General features: G+C 41.6%; 1 protein-coding gene across 13 annotated transcripts in view; it reads left to right on the top strand.

The window, feature by feature from the left end:
• FHOD3 (formin homology 2 domain containing 3) overlaps window positions 1-19,969 on the top strand; it is a 382,905-nt gene that overhangs the window by 175,498 nt on the left and 187,438 nt on the right. For all 13 annotated transcript variants that reach the window (XM_027451788.3, XM_027451784.3, XM_027451783.3 and 10 more), the window contains exon 5: window positions 14,298-14,403. In XM_027451788.3, coding sequence (XP_027307589.2) covers window positions 14,298-14,403 — 106 coding nt within the window. The remainder of the gene's footprint in view (window positions 1-14,297; window positions 14,404-19,969) is intronic.

The raw sequence follows: 19,969 nt of genomic DNA, 5'->3' as shown, positions 1-19,969 counted from the left end.
CATTGCCATGATCTCTTGCTGGACTGTACTCCAGTATTATTCTTCGGATTTACCAGTGCTCTTTTCAACAAAGAAAAGCTGATGGAGCAAAGAAAGTAATATTTGTACTAGGGTAGCACTTGACCTTAAAATAACCGTATGCAAGTGTGTGTGCCTGTGTGTGTGTGTATACACACATGCATATACCCATACAGATGTAATTGACAGTCTGAAGGACTGCAGTTTAACTCTCTTGTAATGTATTTTCTGACAGATTTCCGTGGTGCCTTAAGTATTAGTTCTTGAGGTCATTAGAAACTTGTGAATTTTTGTGCAAAGTGCTGAAAGTCTCAGGGCAGACCTTATTGCTCTCTACAGCTACCTGAAGGGAAGGTATGGGGAGCTGGGGGCCAGCCTCTTCTCACAGGTAACCAGTGATAGGACTAGAGGGAATGGGCTCTAGTTGTGCCAGGGGAGGTTCAGGTTGGAAATGAGGAAACACTTCTTCTCAGAAAGAGCAGTCAGGCATCAGGACGGATTGCCCAGGGAGGTGGTGGAGTCAATGTCCCTGGGGGTGTTCAAGGAAAGGTGGGACCTGGTACTTTGGGACATGGTTTAGTGGGTGACAGTGGTAGTATGGTGAAAGTGCCAAGTTGTCCCAGGGGAGGTTTAGTTTGGAAAGTCACCATCCATGCGGGTGTTTAAGGAAAGGTTGGCCGTGATACTTAGTGACATGTTGTAGTTGGTGATATTGATGGTAGGTGCACGGTTGGACCAGACGATCTTGGAGGTCTATTCCAACATCAATGATTCTATGATTCTATGCTTCAATGGTGACAGCTGAACTATCAGCCTGAAAAATGTTTATTAGTAAGCATTTGTGAACAAGTGAAATTGTTGTCCCCAGTTTGCAAAATGCTCTTCATGTCTTTTGCTGGGATAGAGTTAATTTTCTTCACTTGAGGAACACAAAATGCTGTGTTTTGGATTTGGGGTGACATTATTGCTGATCACACCTCGATGATTTAGTTGTGGCAGAGCAGTGCCTACACAGAGCCAAGGGCTTTTCAGCTTCTGTACTGACCTGTCAGCGAGGAAGCTGGGGGTGCAGCAGAAGCTGGAAGGGGACATTTTTTTGCCTTTCAACTTCGCTTGCAACTTTGCCCTCCTCTGGGCTGCAGTGCCAGCGCAACAGAGGGAGTCTCTTGGAGGGCCCCTGAGGTCCTTAGGGCCTGGGGATGGGAGCCCCTCAGGCTGAAGCTCCTAGCCATGGCAACACGGCCATGCTTGGCTACAGGTGTGGGCCCCCGTCACAATGGCCATCACAGTGGCCTGCTTCTGTCACAGTAGACACCGCGCCTTTCCTGCTGGGCCCTATAAATACAGGAGCCCCACAGGCGGCCCACCACTTGCGAGGCTGCGAGGCTTTCGAACGCCAAGGCGGAGCGGAAGCAAGAGGAGCCAGAGCGAGACGACGGGTGGGTGCCCATCATTGTGTGAGGCACTGAAGAGTCTGGTGGTGTTCTCAGACCCAAGGAGGAGGCTGCATCAGCAGAAGACCAAGTGCAGCGGGAGGGGAAGATCGGCTTGCTCACAAGAGTGATGGCCAGCGCTCACGGCAACGGCAGAATGCAGAGCGCGGCTCTGAAGCCATCAGGGAGCAGTGCGAGGCCCCAGCATCCAGCAAACCAGACCAGGATGACAAACGGCTACTATGGCAAGACGGCGATGGCCAGCGTCCACATGACCAGCAGAACGCAGAGCACGGCTCTGCAGGCAGCTGCAACCAACACAGGGCCCCAGCGTGTCGCCTGGACAAAGAAAGGCATGAGACCATGGCCCTACAATCATCCTGCCAAGAACCAGGGACAAAGGCACGTCCGTCTGCCAGCCAACAGGGAGGAGCCCATGGAGGTGGATCCTCCACAAGATGCGGAAGAACCAATGGATGTGGATTTACCACCGACACAAGCATGGAGATCCCCCGGCAAATCTCTGGGGTCTGTCGTCAGAGTCCGGCAAGACCATCGCAAGAGTGCCCGGACAGTTCCCTACGCGCGGCAGAGCCAGCGCGCCCAACACTAACTTGGGCAGAACCACCAGACTGGACGTCTTGCAGGCTTGCCTGTAAGACATTGTGTAAATAAATAGTGCTTTTGATAAGCGTTGAGGCTTGTGTGAGCTCTTCTTACGGCATCATGCTTGGCAGTAAAAGCTGTGATAGAGATAGAGGAAGGAGATGTTAATGTGCGAGTGATGGTGTTTGCCTTCCCAAGAAGCTGTTACGTGTGATGAGCCTTGCTTTCCTGGAAGTGGCTGTACAGCCGCCTGTCTGTGGGAAATACTGAATGAAGTACTTGGATGCATGGATTTCCTTTACTTAGTAAGCTGTCAGCTGTCTTTGTTCCAACTCATGAGTTCTTGCACCTTCACGCGTGCAATTCTCTCCCCCAACCCAACTGGGGAGAGTTAGCAAGTGGCTGGGTGGTGCTGAGCTGCCTGCTGGCTTAAACCAGAAAATCTCCACACCTATCCTAGACAGCACATCGAATTTAAAAAAAATAAAACAAAACAAAAAAGTGAACTAATGTATTCAATTATGTTGCTCCAAAACAGCACAGAAAAGCCTGCCAGAGAACTTCTCTCTTGCTCTACAAGAACCTACAAAACTCCCCATCAACACTTTGATTCAGGTGTCGCTCGCTGACATCCTGCTTCTCTAAACCTACCTGCATTTAAGCCTTTAAACATCCATGGAAATTTGTCACATCGCACCACAGCAGGACACAATTCTCTCTTTCAGCCTGTGTATTTTCCTTTACGTACACCAAGGGTCAGTGGGTAAAAGCTGATTATTGAAATAAACATACTATCTTTTCTAACTCAAATGCTTCTTTACCTGTTGGGTAGTAAGAATCTTCAGAGATGATACTATCAATAAAAGCTATTTTCTACAACTTTTCCTACCTGATCCAGCTCATTTTGATTCTCAGGATATTTTCCATATATTCTTTCACAATCACTCTAGCATATTTAGGTATCTTCCGTCACTTCTGCCATTTTTCCAAAGTCAGCACAAGCATCTCACAACATTTGGGGAGGTGTCAACACACTAAACCGAACAGTAGCAACGGGGATTCAGGGTGACTTGGAATGTGAATATCCAGTCAATTAAACATTTGACTGGATTTCTTACTGTCGTCGCTTCCCAGTCCCAAAGCTTCTCTTGGAATCACTTGACTGCTTGCTTCAGAGGGGTTTGGCAACACCTGCAATATTGGACTTGGAACATCAAAGTCAGTGTTTGGGCATTTGGTATGCATCCGTATGGGCCGAGCACTGGGGGCAGCCTCATGGCTGGGGCTTTCTGCTGCCAGGACCTTGCTCGAGGGGGACCATGGGGTGCTCATCCCCTCACCTTTTTCCCCAGCAGCACTGACAGCCAGTGACGGGGCCCAGATAAGACAAGCCAACTTCATTCAACCCAGAGAAAACTTCTCTCACGGCCAAGCTGGCCAGGTGCCCCAAGGGGATTTCAACCTCTCCCTGAGCAAGGTGCGTTGCAGAGTAAGACAGATGCTTTGTTAACTACTAGATGGGGCCAGACTTTTTTTCAGTGGTGTCCAGCAACAGGACAAGAGGGAAGGGGCACAAACTGAGGCACAGAAAGTTCCAGCTGAGCATCAGGAACCCTTTGTTTCTGTGAGGGTGGCAAAGCACTGGACTATTTTGCCCAGAGAGGCTGTGGAGTCTCCTTCTCGTCAGATGTTCAAAACCTGCCTCGATGCCATCCTGTGCAACGTGCTCTGGGTGACCCTACCTGGTAGGGGAGTGGACCAGATTATCTCCAAAGGTCCCTTCCAACCTCAGCCACGCTGTGAGTCTGTGATTCTACGGCCCCAGAAGGAGAAAACAAACATTTTGGTTTTGTGTTGTTGTGCCAGGGGAGGTTCAGGTTGGAAATGAGGAAACACTTCTCAGAAAGAGCAGTCAGGCATCAGGACGGATTGCCCAGGGAGGTGGTGGAGTCACCGTCCCTGGGGGTGATTAAGGTTGAATGTGGTTCTTAGGGACATGGTTTAGTGGGTGATATTGGTAGTAGGGTGATGGTTGGAGGTCTTTTCCAACCTTAATGATTTTACGAAAAGACTCAAAGGCATACAGGAAGAGAATACAGTGACACATGGCACTTTGAAAATCAGCATCTGAAAACAAAAACATTGCACTACCTGATCTTGATATTTTAAAAGTGATAAAAATACAATTGCTTAAAACTTTTAATTCAATGCTTACCAATCTTTAAAGCAGATAAATTAGGTTCAAGCACTATAATATGTGTAAACAGTACTATGCCATTTACTTGATACTAAAAAGGTTTATTTTACAAGACCTCTGATATAAGTAGACTTAATGTAAAGTAAGCATGTCTTAGAAACTATAAAAAAGTGCCTTGCAGTTTCAAAGCATAGCTTCAGTTTATGGTGATTGCATAATTTCACAATATGAATAAGATGGATAAGAATATAATGTAAAAAGAGCTACAAAGCATATTTCAACTATGTGAAAATCTGTAATCTTGTAAATCTACATGGCTTCCTAACATTCTGGAAAGTATTTTTAACCAATCTTTAATCAATCAATGCATTAGGTTTTCTAAAAAGCAGACCCTAAAAGATATTTTAAAGTATTAAGGAAGAAAGTTTTCTTTTAGGACATTTTTCCCCACTAAGTGTCATCTGACAAATGTGGGAGACCTCCCACTGTCTTCCTTGAGGAGCCTAGATTCCCCTTTTGTGCTGCTACCAGAATATCAGACAATGCTGTTGCAAAATTCTCTTACAGAATTTTCTTCTATTGTTTAAAACAAAAAAAATCATTAACCATTGAACAGCTGAGCTTTGTATAAAATGTTACATTCAACAGCTACGTAGGGGCCCTGGAAACATTAACTGGAAGGTGTTTGGATAAACATAATCTTATCAGTGAATGAAATCAAATGTCACACACTTCAGCTGCTAAGGGGTCATCAATCATCCTTAGCTGAGTAGAAGGAGTATTCTGTGTGTGCCTCATTGATCTCAAGGAAGGAGGCTGCTCCTTCCACTCTTGCGAGCATGACTGATGACTCCTCGGGGTCTGAAGTGGCGTGGCACTTGATTTAGGGGCTTCTGTCATCGCTTGTAAAGCAGACTGCCACCTGTCCCCTCTTGGAGGGTCTCTTGATTAAGACATGAAAAACAGAGAAAGCTCTGTTGCATATCTGCTTTAACTTCCTCAGGTAGGTAACATAATGCAAGAATATTGTTTAATCTGCTGCTTAGCTGCCATCAAAGAATATCCCTATTCTAAGAAGTTGCTTTGATTTCTCTAGAGAGGATTCTTCTAAAAAAAAATAAAAAATTGCTAAGAAAGTTTAAAACTTTTAAATCTTTTCATGAATGCATGAAATATTTGTTGTCTACCTACTACTATACTTTTATTTCTGTTTTTGTTGGCTGGAACATACTGATCAAAATTTACCTTAACTGTGTCTAATAAACACTAATGTGACTGTAAGGAATCTCAACAAATCTAATAAAGCAACGTTTGATTCTTATCTATAACTTATTTCCTCAAGACTTCTTCCATATGCTACTGGATGGCTACTGGAGTAGCTATGCTGCTGATGCTGGATGTCTTAGGTGTCTGAGTATCTGTTGTTTCTCAGGTGTTGTTCCTTGAGAAGTCTTTGCATTCTGTGAAAAGACACACTCATACAAGCGTATAGTTGATGAACAGGTGAACAAAACCTGAAGATATTTCAGATTTCCTTCCCAATATCCTCAAGGTTGAAGTAATTCTTCGTGTACTGGAACTGCATGTTTGGTATTTGAATATTGGTTTAATTTTCATGTGTTTTAATTTGAAACGTAATGAAAACTACTAAATTGAAACTTCTAATTTTCCCCTGTGTATTCTTCCAACTCTTCAGAAGAAACTGCAAAATGGCATACAATTTAAAACTGTCCCTTTATAAAGCAGGTGTGAGATAACATGTTACAGCTTCTTTGCTAATAGGAAATGCTGGCAAATGCTTATTTGTTTTGCTGGTGTTTTTAATGCAATACAAAATGTATTGATGATGTTTCAGAAGAGAGACTCCTGGGGATTAATGGCTGTAAATAAAACATTACTTTTGTTTATCAGCTTATTTATGCCAAGGTGGGAATCCATAATCAGCAATAGTATGGACTGTATTTGAATTAGTTTAATTAGAAGATCAATTTTCTTTCTTTCCAAAATGAATGGCACAGTGTTATCGCAGCTGTACATGTGATGAATTGGCAAGGTGCAAAGGCTGGAGCAGGGAAGTGAATAAGAGATGTGGAATCAGTGCAGGGCGGTGGGTGAAAGCTGTGGCACAGTCAGTGAGGGCTGCAAAGCAGCTGAAGTGCATTTGCAATCAACAGATAGCAAGCAGAAGGAGCTTTGGTTAAGGGACAAACTGGCTGCTTCTGCCACTGCCTCGTTTACCTCCAACTGATTGCAATTTTGGGACGTGGCAGACTTGGGCACTCTTGTTCTTGAGGGACTCTCCTCCTAGTTGTGCTGGGGGAAGTTGCGGGGCAAAGGACAACAGCTGACCTTGCATCCTCAGCTTGGGATAGTTTCTGAGAAGAGCTGCCAAGCAGCAGAGTAAAAAATACTTTGAGATGGGCTCTTCATGACAGCAGAAGACTCTCATCCTCACTGCCCCTGGGAGATGCGCTTGGTTCATGTTCTAAAAGTAGTGCCCTGCATCAGAGCAGGTGTTCAATGGCTAAGATTTACCTGCTTAACCCCTGACTCATCCACATCGAGAAATGTTTCATAGATCCTTAAGTAACTTAGTTTTAAACAGCAACACAATCTTGAGGGACTCATAGCACTTGCACTGACGTGTGTGTATATGCATGCATATGTGTATGTGTTTGGGATGATTTCTTTCCAGATTTGTTTGCAGTAGGTGACTTAGCTCTTAAAATGGACTGAAATAAACAGTGACAATTGAATTAGATACTATCAGGCACTTCTGGATTGGCAGTGTAATACTTTAATTATATCAATAATTCTGGAGTCCAAAGAACAAAACTATAGTTTAAAGTGTGGGAAAATAACTATAAATTATGTCTTGGCGGTCCATGCTCCTTCAATCACTTCCTGACCATGTTTACTCAGTTTTCAAGCCAAAATGAGCTTTTCTGACTGCAAGCATTGCAAGCCAATCTTGATCTATAAAATGCAACCTGTTGCTTAGCCAATAAAAAAAGCTGGACTCCAGAAACGGCCTGGGATTTCTGTTTCTAATAGAGCACAGCATAACTCTTTTATTACTACATCATTGTAGTCTTGTCGATGGGAGCAATTATTTTGCTGGTAACTAGCAGATGTGGTGTGTACTGAAGGCAGGTAGCAATAGTTAAAAATATTCTCGTGGCGGCTTTATTGGGGGATATTTCTAATGTAGGCTCTGTAGTCGTGTTGCTAGCTAGGCAGCTGAAAGGGCCGAGAGGAACTGGCTGCTCATTATCCATTGCTACTGGGGCAGAGCACCCTATAAACATTTTAAATTATATGGGGGGCCTGTGGATGTGAAGCCCTCAGGTAAGGGAAGTGCCTTCTGGCCACATCCAGGTGCTCCCACGTTGCTGGTACTGATGGGCTGTCAGGCTAGGGACCAGCTCTGGGTGGTTTTGTATGTATTAGGGTTTGCCAGAACCAGGGGAGTGCTCTGGAGAGGAAAAAAAAAATAAAATTATATATATTTAAAAAAAAAAAGAGATTTCTATTCTTTGCAATATTAGGAATGTGAAGGGTAGACTAAGGACCATCATTAATACTATTGTTAACAGTAAGAAACGCAGATCTTATAATTCTGCTTTTACTTGCTTGCTAACAGAGGAGGCTTTTTGCTTATGTTGGGCGATAGTGCTGCATCCTTCTTGTGGCAGAGCACCAGATGTATTGTCATTTGGGATTTATATGAGCAAATGCTTGCAGTCGTGCATGCTTTGCTCTTTGACCTGCCTCCTTCCTCCCTCTCCTCACCAGTCAGCTGCTGTCCCTCTGCTGCTAATTTACATCCCCCAATGAATAAAGCCTAATCCCTAACCCTTAATCCTCCTAAAATCAGCTCAACTTTGTGATCCTATCTTGACTTTAAAGGAGATTTAAGGTTTTTCTTTTTTTCTATTTTTTTTTTTTAAGTCTGTCTGTCAGTTATTTGGGTGCGGGGGGGAGTTCCACTGAGTGGGCTGACATTTTAGTGATCCTGTATTTTTCCTCCTCTTTTTTTTTTTTATTTATTTTTCCACATTGAGCAGAATCATCCAGAGTTTCTTTTTCACTTCTGCCCCCTTGCAGAAGTGAAATATATCCCTGCAACATATATCCCTGGAAATAGAATCTGAAGAAAAGGGGTTTCCAAGGAGACATCGCTCTTACATGTTAGGGTGAGGACAGCACACTTTCCCAGCACACTATGTGATTGAGCACAGCTATGAATGAAGATTTCTCTAACTCCCCTGTCAAAAAGTAGGGATTTTTACCCCTGGAGCCAGTCAACATCTGAAGGGATCGTGCCCTTCTTGAAGGTTGGGCTCTGTGCACTGCCAGCATCCTGGCCCACAAAGTTTCAGAGTGCAGGGGAGGCTATTCCTTCTCTTTGAACCAGGTAGGGTTTAAATTTTTCCTTATGCTAAACCCAGGACGATATGAATTATCACGACATTAAAAATGTGAATGCGGTATAACTTTGCGAAGTTGTCTTTTTTTGGCAACTTTTCCTTTAAAGGCAAAATCAGAGGTGGCCTAAGGAACCAGAATAAATCTCTCTTAAAAGGGATCTTGTGGAGTGACAGAGCAGCGAGGGAAGCTGCTCCACAGAGGGTGAAATGTGTGAACCCTGGGTTCATGCTTGGTGTGAGAGCAGGCCCCTCCTGTAAGACAAAAGTCAAAACTTTTTTTTTTTTCTTTTCCTATTTGTGCTTAGCAAGAAGATTCTTGTGCATGTGGCTAGTACCTTGGCTGCCTCTGCTCTTGTCACTTCTACGCTAACTTATTGCAACTTTCGCATTTTGGAAAGTTTGGTCGGTACAGAATGTGATTGCTGGCTCGCGAAAGAGCGTGTCATGTGGAGAGCACAGGCTGGGGAGTCCCACAGCTCCATATTTAAATAAGTGAACTTTATGAAATGTGCGATGTCTAATTTTGTAGCAGAAACAGCAGAGACTCATACAGCATACAATTAAATATGGGAATGCTCAGGCAACCCAAAACAATGGGATAGTTCATGAAAGGAAGGAAAAAACATAAAAATGACGTCCCCTTTGGTGGAAATCTCATAGACAAGCATCTTGTTACGATTCCTTGGAAAGACAGTGCATTGCACAGCTGTTAGCCATGTAGAAGGGAAATATGCATGTGCATATCCAAGTGTGATTATTCAGTTACTAATCCAGTTTCCCCAAATACTTGGAATAGAGCTTTCACCAGTGGTTGTTAGCTAAACCAAAAAAAAAGTTTCACTTGAGAAACTGTGTTCCAAAACCTTGATTCTTATTAGAAATCGAAGCAACTTTTTTTGTGGCAGAAAAAAAAAAAAAAAAAATCATGCTTTGGGTGAAACTTTTCAAACATATGGCTCACAGAAATAGCAGGCTTCAGGAAGATTTATCTGTAACAGTACATAAACAATTTATCTTTGTACATGTAAGCTGCACGTCAGATAAGATGCATTCTTGCAAATTAGTGTTCCTTGAGAAAAGCCTCAAGTCTTCATCTCTGGGTAAGACCCTACAAAACTGCATTAGAGATGTACCCAGTGGTGCAGAGGCAGGAGAACAAGTAGGACTGCAGGAAATCTTGGCTATGCTTCTTTGCATTAGTGGCATCCGAGAGTGCTGGAGACTCCTTAACCCCAGGGTTTAGGGGGTTGCTGCTGATAGCTAGACTCTTGTACAGGTAAAAGTATGATTTGTGCATTTTTTCAGTCATTGGTGTGATAAGCAAGCTTTAAACTTACCAGTTTGAATATATTTAACATTTTTTTTCATCGTTTGTTGGTCTAAAACAGTTCTGTGACACAGCAACATACATGACCTTGTGTTTTTTGTTTTTTGTTTTTTTTTTTTTCCTTCCTTCCAAGATGCCTAAACAAAGGAAAAGACAGGATCCATTCCAAATTTGTGAATGAAAGTGTAAAATACCCAGTTCTGTGAGGGAGGCCACCAGTATCTTTTCATAAAGACTTTAAGTAGCTCGTCTTTGTGCCGCTGCTCAATCTTTATGGCCGCAGGAGCTTAGTAGGAAGCCTAGAGAGCTTTAACCGTGTTTTGCTGCTTTTCTCATCAGTGCTCTAATGCCTCCTGATTAGGGGCCCATAAATCTTCGCAATATTAGTGGAGGAGTCCATTTCCATAGCAAATGACACCCTTTCCCTGCCTCCTTTTAGCTGTTATCACACGCATGCGGCAGCTACTTGTCCATATCGTTGTCACACGCTGCATGTTCTGTACAATGAATGCTCTCTTCCTGGAAACCCGAGCCTCCTACCCCTGCTAGAGGGTAGCCTTTCCTCTTGAGGTCACCTAACTTGGCAAGTCAGTGAGTTAATGGGTCTGAAAAGATTATCCTAGCACAAAATTGATGTAAACATTCCCCTTTCAATTTAGAATATATGGGCCTGGGTTCCTTTCATCTTTCTGTGCACATTCCAGATGTTTGCTTCTTTCCTCTCATCGTATATACATGATGGGATAGATAATGTACTGAGTTCAAATTTATGTCTAGAGCGTGATGTGTTTGTGCTCTGCTTCATTACACCTTCTTTTTCCCTTTTATTTGGGGAAGGAGAAGTACCTTAAAAGCCTTTTTTAATTCAGGTTTGATTTGTTTATTCAGTGCTTTCCAAAAGCAGTCTGGTTAAAGTCCCTCATCCCCTTCATTTCCTCTGCAGTTCTCCTGTAATATATCTCATTTCAGTCAAGGATGACTCTATGCTGCAGCAGTTTACTCCTTCGGCTGCTTTGAAAAAGTTCCAGAAGGCACAGCTCACCATTTTCTTTTTGAATGTCCTTGTTTTGTTTTTTTAAATAATAATTAAAAAAAAAAAAAAAGTCACCAACATAAAGCAGATCTTCAGCATGGGGTATTTTGGAAACTAGATGCTGCTTTTTCCCCAGGTTATATCCTAACGTGCATTCAGTGTTAAAGATCATGGGGAACATCTTAAAGTTGTAAAGGGTTTCAATTTTTCTTTCACTGCATGTCAACAGCCCTTAATTGCTGTGTGCTGTTAAAACTTTACTTTCATTCTTGGTTTTGATCTGAAGTTCTCTGCAGCTGGACTACTTTTAACTTCTCTGTGCGTAGAGATAACTTGTTCAGTATCTTCTGATTATTTATTTTTCAGAAATGGAAACATTAGGTCTACTAACATCTACTAACAAATACCAGAACCTGCAGACCATGGTTACTCCTCCTCCTCCTTCCCACTTATCCAGTCTTGTATATTTGATTGTGGGTCAGTCCTGGATGAGGTTGTTTGTTTTTTGTTTATTCTTAAACTTATTTTTAAACTTTGACTCAAGGATATGCCACACACTTCTCTCATCTTGATGCAAAATCAAGATGTCTACTGAAATATCAATAAAATATATTTGAAGAACTAGGAAGTTCTGGGGCTCCAACAATTGTTATCATTGCAAACATTTAACTTCATTCAAAAAAAAAAAAAGGCATTTATTTGTCATCAGGTTTATGAGAAACTGTTCTGAAGGATGGATTTTCCTCACAGCTTCTTTTTTGATTCTTCAGTGTGTTACCACTTTGTTTTCCTTCACTCTGTGTACATCTGCCCTTTCTTGTCTCTTGCCTTTGTTCCCACCACTGCCCACTCTCTTTGTAGGGGAAATTTGGCAACTTTGCCTCTTTAGTTTAGTAGCGGGGAGTTTTTAAGCACTGACCTTGGCCTACAATGTAACTTACTTTCCAAGCACTGTGAATGCCATGCAAAGTCCTTGTTGAATTTCCACGGAGTTTAGAGTTAGCGTGTCTCAACCCTGAAAGTACTTGACTGTAAGCTTAGCCAACATATTCCAGGGAAATCTTCCTCTCCTTTGAATTTCATGAGAAATAACTTTGAAAAATCTACGACAACAAGATTTTCATTGAGTAAAACAAACATATAGAAAGGGACTTGGGGGAGAGAGCAGTTGCCTGGCTCTGAGGGGTGGGAAGTCCTCTGGGCTCCCCAGGGTATGGCTGTGCCTTCCTGGCCCAGTCATTTTATTTAATTTTTTTACATTATGCTTTTGAATTTTGTCATGAATTTTTTAGGGATGAATTGCTTTAGCATGAAGTCGTCTTTGTGATGGCGTTTGGTTAGGGCCCTGCTGCCTGGAGGAGGCAGCCGCAGGCCTGAGTGTCCCAACTGGCCAGGCCCCTTCCTGGGCCCTCTCCTGTGCATCGGGACGTGCTGCTTGGGTTGGCACTGTGGCCACGGGTTTGGTGGCCCTGCTCCTCAGCCCTGTGCCTGCCACAAGTCCCCTGCTGTAGAGAGGTCCTTTCCTCAGAGCAAACACCTCATCTGGCTCCTCATCCCTGTGAAACCAAAGGGAAGGCCCCACTGTTGCTGTGGGGTTGATGTTTGCATGCACCTGTAAAACACCATTAAGTAAAACAGAGGAATTCAGAATGTAATTAATGTCTTCTATGTTAATAAGCTGATCCTCTGCATACTCTTTCTCTGCTATCGTGGTAGGCCCACTGTGTTTTGAGTTTGGCAAACTGATGGATGGAGGAAACCTGTCATCTTCATAGAATTGTGTGCTTGCATATATAATGCCTGGTCCGACATGGGAGTTTGTAAACATCGTGGCTCTTCAGAAAATGTTATCAAGGCATTTATCTATAGAAAGAAAAACATAATCGCCTCAAATAATAGGAGTCAGAAATAAATAAAATTTAGAGCTCAATTATGGATTTAATCTTATTGATTTTGGGGGGTTTATAGTATACTTTTGCAAAGATGTGTAGAATGATTGATTGTATGCTTAATTTTATCCAGTTTTTAAAGAATAAATAACCTTCATCATTGTAAACTTTGTCTATATGAATTAACGTACAGTGTATATTTAAATTGTTTTAATAAATTTCACCATTAAATAGATTTTTCTCATGATTTCTAAACTTCTGATGACTTGTTAGGTCTCCTTACAAATATCCCTGTATCAGCTCTAGTGAAAGAAGAAAATTCATACAGAATAAATTGCAGGGCTAGAATTTTCATTGAATGAATTCATTAAGGGACTTGATTATTTTATTTCACTTGGCAGCTCTGAAAGTGTATGCAGTGAATTCAGCAATTGCTCAAAATGAAACTATCTAATATCTGGATCTTGGCTTCTCAGGAAATGTGAATTTCTATATAATGCGCATTTATATATGAAAATAATTATATTAAAAATAATCCAAAGAGGGATTCAGCAACAATGATGATTTTCTCCACAGAGTAGTTCTGTTTCATCAATATTTCAAATTGTTTTCATTCCTAATTTGTGCAGCTAATTCATGAAGTGCTGTTTAATCAAGTCTTTAACAGCCTCCTGTTTGTCTTCATGAGCCTCTGTAAGATGAGAAGCCAAGCTTTAGATACAGTGCTCTATATTCCCTTGGCATCATTTTCATTGTTTAGCTCCTGGTATGTGATATGGTGTCATTCTGCTGCACTAAGGAGTATTTGCTTTTATATTAAGTGTTTTCCATCATAATGTGAGAATCCATGAGCATTCTCTTGTTTAACAGTATAATTTTCCATTGTAAATATAACAAGTATCACGGAGTGAAAAATATAATATGTTGTAATAAAAAAATAACTCTAAAAATTTTGTATGCACTTCAAATACTGAAACTGTAGTGATGCTATGGCATAGTGGTGGCTTTCTCTTACTGATACTGACGCTCTAAGGCTTTTAAGTTGTCTGTTTATAAAATATGAAGAGATTATAATATCAGGTAGCATGTCTGCAAGCATTTAATGAAAAATCCGAAGTTGAATGTTTTACTGATATTAATCTTCATCAGTTGACCTAAATGTAAAAGCTTGGTTTTTATCACTTTGTATCATGTATTTAATTCTGATTTCAGTATGTCTTGTATATGACATCTTCCTTATAAACTCGCTTAAATCATCTGAAAACGTAGTCAGTGTTGCAGGCATACATTTGACTTTGTTGTGATATTTCCTATCTGTTTGTCTCCCAGAATTCTAACATAGCTTTTCCTTTCTTCTGTGGCAGGATGACAAGGACTTGGTTCATGAATTTGTTGTCGCTGAAGGCCTGACTTGCTTAATCAAAGTGGGAGCAGAGGCAGACCAGAACTATCAGAACTACATCCTGAGAGGTATGAGAAATGTGTCTGAAAGGTGTTTTTGTTGCTGTGAAGCTCTCACAGGTCTGCTACAACTTGTAGCATGTTGGAAATGTACCCCTCTGGTCCAGAGTCTTGCAGGTGTAGGAAAATTAAGGTGGGATTAATGCTCACTGCTCATCAGGATGAAATGGAAAAATAAAATACTGATATTCTCTCTGTTGTCCAGCTTTTCATTTCAATTATATTGAAAAGCCCTAATTCTAAGAAAGAAAAGGCATTCTAGAGCTTGCACTGGATAATTGTAAATGTCAAAGGTCACAGAGCAACATAACTTTGTGGAATGGGATTAGTAGCTAGTCACATGATAGGGAATAAACAGCGAGACAGTCATATCTTAAGGTAAGTTGGCTGGAAGCAGTTTCAGCTATCTGATATTTTGGAGCTAAATAGGTAATCAGAGGACTGTGTTCTGTTCTTTGCACTTAAAAAGACAACTGGCAAAGGTAACATTTGGGGAGTGATGTGGAAAGAGTCGTACTGAATTAGAAAGCTGACTTACTGTATAGTGTTCCTGCATGCATATCACGTGTGCCTCCATGCAATTTTTATTTAGCAAGGAAACCCAGTCTGCAAATCAGGAGAGTTCCTTCAGTGTTTTGAAAGGTTATGACTGAAGGCAGAGCAGTCATAACAAGGGATCCATACTGGTGGGTGATCTCATAGTCAATAGAGAGCACTAATGGATGCATAACTGTGGTGCATTGCTCATCTGAATTTTCTTAGACTGACGTACAAAGCTGTCCCTGAAAATGTCAGTTTGCTATATTTAGCTGACAACACTCAATCTGCAAATTGAGGAGTAAAATACGAAAATAGAAAAAGATTTTTCGAAGAACCAGAAGTGCTAAGTTACTGAAAGCAAGAATTCAAATAGTAAGTGTGGTTTTGTGCAAAGAACTTGAAGGCTGTACAAATATCAGCTTTTGGGATTGGATAAGACACCAAATCAGTACCACAGAAATTATGTTCTATGTCAGTAGTCGTGCAGTGATGTAAATGTAATTGAATAGTAGCTTGCGTATAGTCAGAAGTAAAAGACTGTTAACCACAACGCAAGTAGACAAGAACACAGAAATATATGAGAGGAAAAAAGGCTTTCTTTACAACTGGAAAAAAAAAAAAAAGAGAGAGAAAAACTTTCTGGGAGAAAATCAGCTATCAATACTCTCCAAAAATTCAGTCTGGAAGTAAAATAAAGGTGCTGCATTAGACAGTCTGGCCTTCAGTCCAGGGGGTTACTGCTTCATCAGCTGAGCATTGATCTAGTGGCTGGGTGATGTCTTTGCCCTTCAGCAGGCTTTTGCAGTCAGGTATTGGAAACTCAAAGCAGGGAAACCTGATAGGTGTTTACACTACCTGAGCACCCAAGTGGCCTTGCAGTCCAAACACTGATTGCCCTGCAGCTCTTCTTTTCCGGTATCAGATAAGATCCAGGGCACTGAGCCTCCTCACTGACAGAATGACCCACTAATACCAGAGTTGCTCACATCAGAACTAAGATCCTTACTTTAAGAAGATGCTTTCAGGGATTGGTACTATCTTACAAATACCCAAATAATGGCTTTTGTTCAGCCCATTTTACTGGCTCTTGATACTGAAGTAATTTTCTGGGTAGTATATCCTAGAGTCTGCTGCAATAATAGGATTTTTTCCGTGTGATGTGGCTTTTATTTCAGAAATTAAAATTTTCACGACTGTCTTTCAGTAAGTTCAAAGCTTGTTGCAACTCCAAGGTTTTGTCAGCTGGTTTTCAGTTCCAGCGTGTGCTCTCTGAATAGGTCTGCATGTGCAATGAGATAAAGAGAGGTTTGGAAGTACAGTGTAGCTGGCCAATCTTATCCAAATACATTGAGAAGTGCTGAAAAGAAACATTAAATACACCAGAAAAACACTCTTACATGATGTATTATTTTTGGAAGGCCATAGACAATGGCTGATTTTTTTTGTTATTGAGATTTAAAAAAAAAAAAAAAAAGTCTGTCTAGATTTTTTTTCCCTTACTGCTGTGGTGTCCTGGTCTTGTGGTTCCTATTGGAGTGGAATATATCCTCCTTGTTTTCAATGGGCTTAAGGTGAATCATAAAGGGATAGGATTTCTCTTTAGTCCCATATCTTGTCTGTATTTCTCCAGCACCTCTCATTTAATTCACTGTTTTCCTCCTATGCTACTAACACAGCTTACAGGGCTGACAGTAAATAGCAGCCTTCGCCATTGCATTGCTTCTGCTGGCAGGCCTTACCCACGCGCTGTCATCCTTGGTTTTGATGAAGTGGTTTCTGAGTGTTTCCTATTTGCCTGCGGTCTTCAAGAAATAACTTCGTACCTAGAAGTGAAAATAGATTAGAAATACAGGTATTTGTAGATGATGTAGGTGTTCAGTACCTTATGCATTCCCAGGTACTACCCATTTCTTGAACTTGCTTTCCTTTTTTTCTAAAAGTCCGTGTTGTTTCACTCTAACGCTTCCTGATTGTGCATTTCTGCTTAGCAGTTTTGACTGGGCTCAAGGCTGGCTGAGCTGCCAAAAAAATGACTAAATATGACTCACAAAAGTTTTAGTTACTTTAATGGGTGAATGGAAGATAAGTGTGCCTTTTGCATGCAATGCTGAGAAATCAGGACAATTGTTTGTCGAGTGCTGGAGAGTGACCATTTATTTCTGGTAGGTTCTGTGAAATAGGATTGTTTGACAGCAACTTTCCAAAAATGTTTCCTTTTGTCAGTCTGTAGTCTATGGATGTGAAACAACGGTAGTCAGGGCTTCACTCTTGAACTGTTCTGTTAAAATTCTAATTGAGGAAACAGATTTTCTTCTTCCTTACTAGTTCTTCACACTAAATTTTCCTCTTTGATTTTCCTTTTAATTGTCATGGAGATGTAAAGAAACTGTGTTTTGTGGGATTCCCCCCCAAACAGGCTTGCTTTCCTTTTTTTTTTTTCTTCTCCCCACTTTGGGAGAGAATATCCGTAAGAGCAACGAACTCCACTCATTGCACTGAACTTAAATGTTTCTGTGCCAGTTACAAGATTGCCTGAATTTTCAAAGCTGAATGGAAATGGTGAAAGATAAATGAAAATAATCACAATTGATGAATGTGACACACAAGCTAGGTGTCCAGTCCAAGCAGAAAGAGGCCCTGGCCTTACTGCAGCCCACGGTTTCAAAAATGAAGGGTGAGGAAAAAATTGCAGCATCAGTGTGTGCGTGTGCTAGGGTGTGCTTGAATGAACCTCTGCAGGATGCAGAAGCTGTATGCTTATATGGGGAATAAGAATTTGGGTTTAAAGTCTGGATGAGTGATGTTTTTTGTTTGGTGGTTTTTGTAGGTCTTTCATTTTTGAAGGAAAAATAGAAATGTTTGGAAGGAGGCTAGGAGTTAGGATTTGAGGCAAAGTTTGTGCTTAAGCCACCTCCTTCCCCCAGAAAATCAAAACCATTATAATAAATCTGAAAAGAAAGACGTGATGTGTCATCTCCTGGAATAATCTGTACGCCATTCAATAATCTGGGCAGAAGACTGGGTTGTAGTGGAACCAGTTTGGGGTTTTGTATTGCAGGGTTGCAGGCCCACTGCACTTCTGATGAAGTGATAAAGTCCTGTTGGTCTCTGCAGACACTGAAACAAGCACAGAAGATGAAGGTGATGGTCCTGGCTGAGGGATAGGATATATTCTCAGGGAAAGTGGCACAGCATTTAAAAGGATTAAAAGTCTGTAGCTCCGTATATACAGTCAGCAGCATCTTTAATCTGCTAGAACAACAGTTTAATTATTATGCCCAACATTATTTTTTTTCTTAGCAAATGTGGTTTATTTTGGAATTGCATTTTTTTACAAGCATGCTTTTATCTTTGCACAGATAAAATGAGCATATAACAGCACTCATTTTCTGTCTTCATTTTGTGAGGCCTTTGGGGATTTTTAAGTAATTTAATGGGAGGCTTTTACCAGAAAAGTCCTGTGCAAGCCCTAAAGTGTAAATAAGAAAGAACAAAGCATCATAGACCACTGAAATCATGTGTGAAAAGTAACTCCAAGGCACATTCTGATCTTTGTTACATGCTTAACTTATGTAGGAGTCCATTGAATTCCCTTCAACCTTAATATCTGTGATCTACACTGTTGCAAACTGCCAATGCCAGGGGACCGGGGAGGTTACCAAAGCACAGGAGCGGGAATTCAGGAGCCTGAAACTTCCCAATCCCACAGTGGGACTTGAGGATGAGGAACTCTTTGATTCCTCGCCAGTAAATGGGAGCCAAACTTTGCAAGGAGATAAATGAAGAGAAAAGAAGTATGGCCGTGGAAGTAAGGCCACGGGTCAGGTTTTCTACCACAGCAGGCAACCAGCTCAGCCATGAACGTGCGCTGAGGCCGCCAGCAGTTCGGCCTATTTATAAAACCGGAGGCACGCGATTTCACCTGCACACCAACTTTAGCACAACCAGCTCTGCTGCATATTCTGGGAAATCAGATTAAAGTCCTAAAACAGCTCGGAGCTGTGTGGTAAGAGACCATCTGGTTACTGTCTGTCACCGGCACGCTGTGTGCCCGGGGATGTCAAGAAGCTGGAGGAAGTAGAAAGCGAGGGTGAGGCTTTGCAAGCGGGCAGTGGAAGCTGCTGCTGATAACCCCTTGCTCTGAAAGCCAAACACAACGTTATCAGCAAGCTGAGGGTATTTCTGCATCAAGCCAAGGGCTACTTGGAATGCTTGGGTTTATAAATGTGCTCTCTGTAACAGGGGCAACCCATTTCTAGGAACCAGCTGGCTGTATTTACCAAAGAGACCCCTCTTTGTTGCAAGGACCAGAAATCCTCCAGCGCTCTTGAATTTTCCTCCCGCACCTGGACAGACTGTGGGGCTTTAGCCTTTTGCATTAAAAATTGGATACTACAAAGCATTTAGCATAAACCAGCATGTGTGTCTGCAGTAAATGTATGCAATGTTTTGTATCATTGGCACTGCTTGTACAAATACCAAGAGAATAGAAATAAAATGAATAAGAGGCTATGTCTATCCTAAATAAATGTACCTTGCTGATTTGGTAGCACAGCAGTAAAACAGGTGGTAGTAACGCACGTTTGGTAGTGGAAATAGAGCTAATGCTATGTAGCGTGCATACCTTGACATTATTTCTTTTTCAGTGTGGACTGGAGAGCTGTGTGAGGTATTCCAGCTGTAGGAAGGTATTCCAGCAACTTCAGAGCGATATGCTGAGAGCTCAAAGTAAATAGAACAGACAGCACACGATGAGGCTTTCCTTTACATTTATTTCTTGTTCTGAAGCCAAATACCAAAACTTTCCTGATGCTCTGGTCTTGACCTTCAGTGCACAGGTATCCACACGTAGCTGTGAAGTTCTTGTCCTTATCTCTACACATTCAAGATGGCTTCTTATGTGCAGTCCTTTAAAAATTATGTAAACCTCTCAGCTGATCTCGAAATAGCTTCAGTAAGGGCCTGGGCCTTAAAGAGAAATCAAGTGCCTGAAGCTCGATTACTTAGGGGTATTGCTTCTGAGAGGGACTCAATG

Source organism: Anas platyrhynchos, chromosome 2, assembly GCF_047663525.1.
Source record: "Anas platyrhynchos isolate ZD024472 breed Pekin duck chromosome 2, IASCAAS_PekinDuck_T2T, whole genome shotgun sequence".
In the NCBI taxonomy this organism is placed as follows: Eukaryota; Metazoa; Chordata; class Aves; order Anseriformes; family Anatidae; genus Anas; species Anas platyrhynchos.
This window is presented reverse-complemented; position numbering and strand designations above follow the sequence as displayed.